The 9649-nt window shown below is 48.2% G+C and overlaps 1 protein-coding gene across 6 annotated transcripts in view; it reads right to left on the bottom strand.

Annotated features, from left to right (window-relative positions):
- Positions 1-274: 274 nt before the first annotated feature.
- Positions 275-9649, bottom strand: part of Rubcn (rubicon autophagy regulator) — a 60037-nt gene continuing 50662 nt past the window's right edge. For all 6 annotated transcript variants that reach the window (XM_040750903.1, XM_040750897.1, XM_040750901.1 and 3 more), the window contains 9 exons: positions 7733-7790; positions 7075-7207; positions 6365-6510; positions 5689-5753; positions 5046-5284; positions 4565-4626; positions 4010-4163; positions 2962-3055; positions 275-2753 (listed from right to left, as the gene is read on the bottom strand). In XM_040750903.1, coding sequence (XP_040606837.1) covers positions 2575-2753; positions 2962-3055; positions 4010-4163; positions 4565-4626; positions 5046-5284; positions 5689-5753; positions 6365-6510; positions 7075-7207; positions 7733-7790 — 1130 coding nt within the window. In that variant the 3' untranslated portion in view covers positions 275-2574. The remainder of the gene's footprint in view (positions 2754-2961; positions 3056-4009; positions 4164-4564; positions 4627-5045; positions 5285-5688; positions 5754-6364; positions 6511-7074; positions 7208-7732; positions 7791-9649) is intronic.

The raw sequence follows: 9649 nt of genomic DNA, 5'->3' as shown, positions 1-9649 counted from the left end.
AGACCATAACTAGACCTCCAAGGAGTCGCGTGCATTGTGTACTGTGGCGTGTACCTATCATCCCAGAATTAGGAGAGAAGAGACAGGAGAATTCCAAGATTGAGGCCAGACTGGGATACACAGTGAGACCCTGTGTTTAAAAACCAACAATAATAACAACAATGAGACAGCTAACAAGAATAGTCGCACACGTGTAGTTTTCAAACACCACTGCTGTTCAGTAGATACACAATAGCATTCCACAGTCATCAAGGCAGGTAAACAGAAGGCAAGATTTCATGTCCTTAGTTTATTAAAGATGACCATGAACTGTTAGGATGTACACGAAATACAGCAGGTGAAAATCCAGTTCAAGACACAAGTTGTACAGAAACAGATGTTTTTATTTAGACTCTTGCATCTTTTCTATTAGTTCAGCCAAGCTCTCAACCCTCAGCAGAGGGAGTTAGTAGGAGCCTCCTAAGTGCAGAGCACTAGGCTTCCTTGTCTCTAGGTGCCTTGGAGCTTGTCTCCACCTCAGGAGCAAATGCTTCCCTTTATACAGAGAGGATGCTTCCCTCCCGCCTCCTCCAGCAAGCTCTCTTCAGTGCATTCAGAATCTCCACAGCAGGGGATTCTCAGATACTGTCAAGTGACAAAGTGCTTTCCCAACATCCCCTCTGTCCCTCTCCCCCCTCCCAAATAAATAAACACATGTATTTGGACGTAATGACAGCACAGAATCGGGGGCACTAAAAGACATGTGATCTAAAGGGACAGGGTGGGGGTGGGGGACATTGAAACTCAGTGCAGTGGCTGAGGCCAGCTTGAGCCTGTGTTGATGGGGGTGTGGGTGGTGGCAGTCTCCTCCAGTGTGGTGACTTAGAGTGAGCAGCTGGAAGTCAGCCACAAACTGGAAGCGGAGTCAGGGTCTGAATCCATGGTCTGACTCAGTGGCACTTGAGTTTGAAGGCGTCATTCCTAAATCTCCTTGAAGGAAGGGGGATTTCTACCCAGCCCTTCAGAGCGGTCTTGGCCTCAGCTTTCTGTCTCACCACCAACTGTCCAATACTAGTCACCTGTCCAATACTGTTGTCAGCTCCCACATGTGAGGCACAGGAACCAAACCATGGGCCAGCTCTGACATGTTCCTCTTCCTCTGCCAGAGCTCAGTGTGGCTGTTATATCAGTCCATTCTGAACCTCTGGGAGATCCCTTGTTCCCTCCAGCTCAGAACCTGCTGGCTTGCACCAACCACGTGCAACTTTGGCTTCTTGGGGCAGTGCTTGGGCCAATTATTTCACTAGCACAGGAAGACAGGTATATGGAAGAAGTCAGTTCTAGAACAAAAGCACTGTGGACATCAGTTCCCAGAACTGCCAGGATCTGAGATGTAACTCCGACTAGTGTTTACAGAGCTACAGCAAGTGTCTGGCTTAGTCTAGGAAACCCCATAAAATGCACATTAAGTGATGGGAGGAGTCTGTTAAAATTAGTAATATGAACAGATGACTTAACATACATTACCGAGGCTGAAGAGTTAAGTGCATAAATGGCATAAAGGCTCCTGTTCCTCTGAACAAACAGAAACATTCACAAACTGTTGAGTTTTCCAATGCTACTAAGTGGGCAGGCTTCTCTCAACTGAGAAAAGAACCTAAGGCAAGAGGTCAGTCAACGGGAGGGCCCCACTCTGCTGGGGAAAGGGGACAGAGAATGGAGTTGGGTCACATAATCACACAGAGCAGTAAGGAACCCACTGTTAAGATGGTGGGTGGGGTTTCTATCCTCACCTTAGGTTGGCACGAGAGACTTGCCTGAGCTTGACGTGCACCTGCACTCAAGCTAGTTAACGGAGAGACCGACACCCAAGAGGCGGCCATTATCCTCTATCTGAATAAACATGCCTCAGGCACCAGCTGCAGCCTCACTTCTGTGTGTGGTGTTGGCCACAAATGGGCCTGGCCTAAGATTCAGGTCTGTTCTTTGCTTCAAGCCCATCAGAGTACACAGGCCAGCTTGTGTCCACTGACGCCTGGTGTACTTGAAACAGGGAAACTGTGTTTGCCTCCTCGAGGTCTCCAAGGATTCCAGGACAGCAATGATTGTGTTCTTACCAGTCCCTCAGTGACCATGTAAGTTGTACAGAATGTCCACCGTGTAGCCCCATTCTCTTCCTGGCCTCAGGGCACAGTCTTGTTCTCTTTCGGGACTGGGACATTCCCCTGTCTCAGCAGCTGGGGAACTAAGTCAAGAGTGGGAATGAGCCGGGCTGCAGCTGCAATCAGATCTGGTCCTAGCAGGACAGGCCAAGCTTGTCAGAAGAACTGGGTCTCGCTCGCTGTCCACTCCCCTGACAAGAGGCACTCCAAGTGGCAGTTCTGATGGAAATACCCAATGCATACAGATACTGTCACAACAGACTGGACCCATCAACCAATAAAGGGTGCCTACACCTGGACAGCAGACAAGTCTCATAAAAAAAAAATGACAATGTATTTTTTTAAAAAGTCCACCACCTTCCTTGAAGGTATGGCTCAGTTCTGTATCGTTTGACCGTAGCCAGCCCCTTATACAAAGAGTTAGGTCCTTTCCTCAGGTGGTCTCCAGGACGGTGGCCTCTAGAGCTAAGGCTTCTGTGGGCTCCTCCTCGTAGTCTGACAGGTAGGACTCCAGGCTCTGCTTGGCCAGCAACTCCCGCCGGGCCTGTAGCCGCTCACACCGGGGACAGCTTCCAGACTTGAAGCAAGCTTTATGGTAACATGCTTTACACTCTAGTCAGGTTGAAAAGAGAGAGAAGAAAACTATTTGTATTATCAGACTAGAAGCAAGTTACCTCAGCCACTTGTCCCCATAGCTCGTGTATGGCGGTGGTGGAGTGTGGAGTTACTCACACCATACTCTGGCTAATAGAGAACTCTCAGGTAATACATTCACTTGGGGTCCAGCCTTCCTTGTTTCAATGCTAGCCTCCGTCCTCACCTTCACAGGTCCGGCATTTATGTAGCTCAAAAGGAAAGATGACATCATCCTCATTCTGGCAGAACTCACAAATGAAGCCCTTGGCTTGGCACAGCTGTGGAGGAGAGTAGGTAGCAAAGTAAGAGACTGGCCCAGAGGGAGGACTCAGTGAGGGGGAGTAAACCATAAACGCCACTTTGAGCAGGGTGAAGAGGTCTACTATCTACAGTGTAGAGCATGAGAGCCAAGCACTATCACACAAACTTAAGGTAAGGATAAGAGAGACACAAGCTTGAGACGCCTTTGCCACTGGAGCAGCTCTCAGCGAAGAGGCTAGGAGAAAGGGCGGTACTGAGAAAAGGGGCCTAAAGTCTGTAATCTAGTCTGGGCAGCGGTGTTATCCTGAAACATTACCACTAGTGATTAAGATTAAAGGTAAAGTCAAGAGTGCTTCACAAAACAATACCCTCACCCAGCACAGGATCACCAAAAAGCATTACTCCTGAATTTCTAGCGTGCTGATCCTATCATGAACACTAGTAAGTTACATGTGTAAATAGGATTTACAAAAATGCTACCAAATAAGCTGTTTCATTAAACCTCAGACTCTCAAGAGGAAAGAGCAGTTCATCTAAGTATTACCTTCATTTCAGAGAGAAGACTGAGGGTTACACAGCAAACTGTTTGGAACGGTGGTTGGAAACAAGCCCAGATTCTGTCAAAGGTCCTCCTGAGTACGGCGATCCTTCAGTGAAGCCGCAACACCAGCACCAACTCCCCTCCTAATTCTTTTTGTATTTTTGTTTTCTTGAGACAGGGTCTTGCTATGTAGCCCAGGCTGACTCTGAACTCACAGTCCCCCTGCCTCAGCGCCCCAGTACTTCCTCCTCTAACTCTGGTCCTTCAGATGATCCTACTGCTCACCCCCTCAGCCAACAGCAAGCCCTGTAGTTTCTCTCTCAGTGCCAACTGGCCATATCAAGTTTCTGGAGCTAAATGTCAAGAATCCTACCCCACTGCTAAGCCCCCAGCACAGGATCAGCTGCAAGGAAGAGCACAGCCTCCTCACCATGCATCTCTCTACATGGGCAGCTCCTGCTCTGGTGAGCTCAGCCAGCCGGGGCCCCAGCTCCCCCTTCTTGGTCGCAGTCAGGTCGTTCAGTGAGTACAGGTGGAGATCCTCTGTCAGGTGGCCTGGAACTACGTCAAAGGAATCCAAAAGCCTACAGGAAATGAGAGGACGTGGGAAGGCCTGGAAATAAACATTTCATATGGCACGTGACAGTGCAAAAATCCTTACTCAGCAGGAGAGAAGCTCGTGGGGGTGGGTGACATTCAGCCAGCCCAGGTACCCTGGCTACCCCAACTTCCCCACACCAGGTACCTAGAGGACAAAAGTGTTTTATTTCCACACCCTGTCGAGTGAGCTTGGGGAGTGGTGTCTGGCCCTGGACAGACAGTTCTCTTGAGAGAGGACGCAGGTCTAATTACTGCCATGACTTCTCATTTACTACTTCAGACATTTCTGCACACCCTTCCTCATGTAAAACAGAGCCAACTGTTGGGACATGTTCCTCTCAGAGACAACAGCGCACCAGAGGACTCTGGCCTCCTTGAGACTTACTCTTTGGCCAGTCGGCAGGTCTTAAACATGTTCTTCATGTGGTACAGCTGAACTCGCAGCAGCTGGAGGCAAGACAGGGGTGGCGGATGGGAGAGAAGGAGCTGTTACAAGGGCCAGCAGGTGCCTTCAAACTTCACAAGCAGTAACCAGAGCAAGACTGCCCTCACACCTCTCCGTCAACAATGTCGACTTCAACAACTCACTTCAAGTGATCTCAAATTCCCACTCCTGTGCTCAGTGCTAGCTACACCTTAGAGCGAGGCTTGAGACTGGCAGGACAGGTGCCCAGACTGTGGAAGTGTAGCTCAGTGGAAGGTGGTAGTACCACGGGTGTCATGCTGGGCTCCAACCCCAGCATTGAACAACAGACCAACACGAATGGTGACTGTGACAAGAAGTGTGGTGACCTAAGGGAACGGCACCAACAGGGACAGGAGCTACGAGAGGAGAATCTGTGCTGTGGCTTGTTGAGGCATCTTACCCGGACTTGATTGAGCAGCTTGACCTTCCTATAGAGGGCGCTGTTGATGTCCTGCACATTGAAGAGAGGATCATTCCAGATCTTAATGAGCAGGTCCTTGGAAAAGTTGCTGATGTAGTACTTGCTGAAGTCCCACTTGCGCAGAATCCGGCTGGGGATGATCATCTGGGCGTTCTCGTGGCAGCACTGACAGAAGTACTTGCCCAGGTACTCACAGTACCGCAGCCGTTTGATATAATCTAGGAAACCCAGATAACCAAAGGGTACATGTAATTTTTGCATCCAGAAGCTGGTGACCCTTCAAAAGGCAGGCAGGGAGGGCCAAGTGGCTTCCAGCCACTCCTCTGTGGATTTTCTAAAGCTGGGAAAAAATCCTGCTTATATAGTGAAGTCTATGGCTCCAGTATCCCATCCTAGAGACCACCAAAGACTCAAAACCTTCCAGAGCTGATGAGATCGGCTCTCTAAGAACCTGGCTGCAAGGAGCCAGTGTCCCCAGGATGTGGTTCTGGGGTACTGTTCCCTGAGGTTAATTCCCCACAACTGCCAACTCCTGCCTAGACCTCCCCTCTTACTCCCCATATCTGCTCTATCACCTCCTCTAGGTCACCCCTGACAGGTATGGGAGAGGACAAAGCTTTACCAGGGTCAGTCCGGATGCCACAGCCTGCACAACGGTAATTCTGCTTTGCCACAGCAATCTTCCTCCTACAGAAGGATGAAGGAGAGGGATTAGCAGGGCACTACATAGAGCACAGATGAATAAGGGGTGAGGTGCAAAAACTCTCATTAAGGATGGAGAGCTGAGAACTCGGCAATTTCCTTTTAGAGTTGGACAAAGCTCATTTCTACTGGGAGAACTAATGCAAAGTGAGGTTCTATCAGGTTAGAATTTACAGGGTTGGGCTATGGCAGTGACTAAGTGATTATCCTCAATATGAACCACATTTCTGTATAAATGCAGGGCATGAGGAATAGTAACCCAGAAAGAACAATGGAAGAGAAAAACATTTATCTTAAAAAGAGAAGAAATCCTAGTAAACCCACAAAGTATGGGGAGAAAGGCAACAGTTTGGAAATGCTGATTTAAAAGACCAGGGTGAAGGGGTGGGGTGGGGTCCAGTTAGGTATGGGAAAAACCGAAGGGCTAAAAGAATTTAAGAACAAAAATAAAATGGAGAATCCTCTTTCTACGCTTTTAAATACACAGAGCTGTGTAGAAAGTACAACCAGAGGTGGAAACAAGAGGTAAGACAATGGTTCTGCTACTGCAAGGAAGATGAACCCTTCTGCCAAAGGCATGGCCACTGGCTACTCACGTCGGGGCTGCATGAACATTAAAAATGATCTGAGGCCGGGGTGGAGCCCACTCCAGGTTGCCACGGACACGGATACGAAGCTTGTAGATGTCCGCATGCTGCCCGTCATCTGGTGAGATGGGCAGTGAGTCGGGGAAAGGCAGGAGCTACAGGAGAAAAGTGCGTGTGATTTGACCTGAACAGTCTAGGGGACACATGTGCTTATCTCTCTGGCCATGACAGAAGCACAGCAATGAAACACATTCATAATTACGACAGGCTGAGTCTTCAAGGAACCCTGATTTAAAAACAAACTAGTAGGTACTAGAAACAAGGACCCTGAGTTCCAAGAAGCAAGTAGAAACATCATTGTAGGGTGCTGGCACCCATTGCTGATGCTGCCCCATCTATGCTTCCCAGGGCCTTTACTGTGCCAGCGTTCCTTAAAAGAGCCAAGAAGAGTTTGAACAATTTGCTTTCACAGTGTTTTAAAATTATCCACAAAACATGAGTTTTTCTCTTGTGGAAGAGGACAGTGAAGGAGCAGCTGCTAGGGAAAACCTAGGCAAGCAAGCATTCACTCATTCACTCACTTGCTCAACACACTTTAACAAATGGTATCCATGGGTAAGGACGAGGCACAGGTTCACTCTGGACTGGGGTCATGTGAGAAAGGAACACAGGATCATAAAGTGCATAGGCTCCTGGCAGGGAAGCGTGGAAGAGCCTACCTTCTGCGGGGCATCGTGCTCTGGAACTAGCCACTCTAGCTCCGAGGCAGCTGGGAGCTGCATGCCCTCGAACTGCTTCAGAAGCCCCATGGCCACTGCCTCAGCGGATGTGGAGTGCAGGAAGCAATGGGAGCTGGGAAGGAGAGAATCAAGGAGGGTTGAGTGCATGATGTCAGGAAGACAGGAGCATCCTTTTAGGACCTGAGACAACACGCCTCAACCTTACAGCGGAGGGGACACTTGCTGCACCCACAGTCGGTTCAGTTTCTTTACCCAATGACAGACACACATGTTGTGAAAAAAATACTGCTGTTCTTAACTGTCCTAAGTCTACATACAAACCCCTATCTCACCTACAAACATTGAGTGGTACTGCAGTTAAGAGTTCTGTATTTTCCTTTCTCCGAGGTTCAGTTTCTTTCATCACAAAGTGGACACTATGCCTGTCTATAAAAGAAGTCAGTAAAATTGCTATTGCACCTCTCAGAGCTGAGGTCTTTCTCCCCTTGAATGGCCACCACCAGGCAGGGCCATCACTCCAACCTTGCCTCTTCTTGAAATGGGATGGCTTTCTCTGCTACCTTTCTCAAGCGCGGGCCACGATCTGAGTTTGTTTGTCCATGTGCCCCAAGGTTATTAAAATGAATGAAATACTCACAAGTTCTGGGAGATGGATGATTTCCCGTTTGAGACTGCACTCCTCCTGATGTCAGCATCTGCATGGAAATCAGTGATAAGGGGAGCAGGAAACGGGAAAGGAGGAGAAGCTTGGGAACCATCATAGGGTGCTGCAGCTAAGCACTAAGGTGGCAGCTAGTAGCTACATTCTATGCAGGGTACGGAGACAGGTGAAGCTCTACACGCTACTTACTCCATCTCCATCCACATCACAACCAGGCTAATTAGTGACATCATGCAGAGCACTGAGGTCAAAGTGGTTACAAATCGAGGGGGAAACAGGGACTCAGACTTGATGTGAAACAGCAAGTGAGAAAAAGAGATCTGCAGGCACACAGGGACACACTACAGGCACAAGTACAATGATGACTAAATCTCCCCTTCGAATGAATCTCAAGCTTTCTTAAATAATATCCTTCCAAAACTGGTGTGGTAGGTAGCTTGTGCCTTAATTCCAGCACTGGAGAGGTGAGGTAGGAGGATACGTTATAGAGAGCACTAAAGGTAAGGGCTCTGTCTGGCTTTTTGTTTGTTTGTTTGTTTGTTTTGGTGTTTACGAGACAGGGTTTCTCTGTATTGTTTTGGAGGCTATCGGTCCAGCCCAGCCTCGAACTCACAGAGATCCACCTGCCTCTGCCTCCCAAGTGCTGGGATTAAAGGCATGCGCCACCACCGCCCGGCTCTGTCTAGCTTTTTTAATGAAAGAATTATCACCCAACACAAAACTTAGATCATAGAGGTTACCCATTAAATGTCTGTGGAATTGGAAGTTTGTGTTTAACTGCTCATCACACCCTGAATGTTAGATGCTTTCTCTATCTTTAAAATAAAGTTTTGTGGGAAAATTTTACTCCTGTCTAGTGGCTCAGGGAGGAAAAGAACTTCTCCATGGCTTGGTAGCCAACTTTCCACAGGACCTGTCAACATAATCATAGCTGTAGAAATCTCATGCATAACTGCAGAAAAATGAGACTTCCCAAAGCACAGTTCTTAAGAGAGGCCTGAGCTCCCAGAGACCTCACTGACCAAATGCTACTGAAGTCATAGTCTAGGAAGCTAGCCAGAGCCTAACCAAGTCACGGAAAGGCTATTCTGACAATCTCATTTCTTACTTCCTTTGGTGCCCATTGAGAGGATCACTTTTCCCTCACCAACCCTGACAATGATCAATCTCCTGTGTCCAAGGCTCTGGCAGAGCACTAGCTTATGTGACATCACTCTAATCTCCTGTGTCCGAGGCTCTCTGCAGAGCACTAGGCTTATGTGACGTCACTCTGCACTTGGCCACCAGTAGCTCGACTGTGCCTCATGCTTTAACTGCACATAGATTCTTTTGTTTGTACAACTGGATTACAAAATGTCTCTGTGAGGAAATAGGATTATGTCTAATTCCCTGGCCTTTACAACATTTAATACCTAGTTCTGGATACAAGTATAACTCCAACAATACTGCTCACAAGCTAATGGCTTCAAAGCTTCACACAGCTTTCATATGCTACTTGTCTGGGGCAGGCTGGAGACAACCCCAGGGCCTGACTGTGATAGGCAAGCAGCCAGGGCCTGACCGTGATTGATAGGCAAGCACCCTAGTACTGAGCTACATCCAAGCCCTGATTTGCTTTAAAAGCTGTCATATTTGAGTCACCCAAAGCCTAGAGAGCCCAAAGCAGTGCTGGTTGCCTAGTCTACTGCCACTAGTGCTGGAGGGATGAGGATGAAAATGTCTGGGCAACAGCAACCAGACTTTCACACAACTGTTTGGTTTGCTCCATTGATTTGGGGATCATAAATACTGCTAGGGTTGAACACAAATCTTGTCTTGTCAGATAGCACTCATGATGTTCTCTATATAAAAGATTTTCAGAGAGTAGTTCCAGAATGAGTGACTGGCTAAAAT

Source organism: Mesocricetus auratus, unplaced genomic scaffold (assembly GCF_017639785.1).
Source record: "Mesocricetus auratus isolate SY011 unplaced genomic scaffold, BCM_Maur_2.0 Super-Scaffold_100008, whole genome shotgun sequence".
Lineage (NCBI taxonomy): Eukaryota > Metazoa > Chordata > Mammalia > Rodentia > Cricetidae > Mesocricetus > Mesocricetus auratus.
The sequence above is the reverse complement of the archived record's forward strand: the minus strand, read 5'-3'. Positions and strand labels throughout refer to the sequence as shown.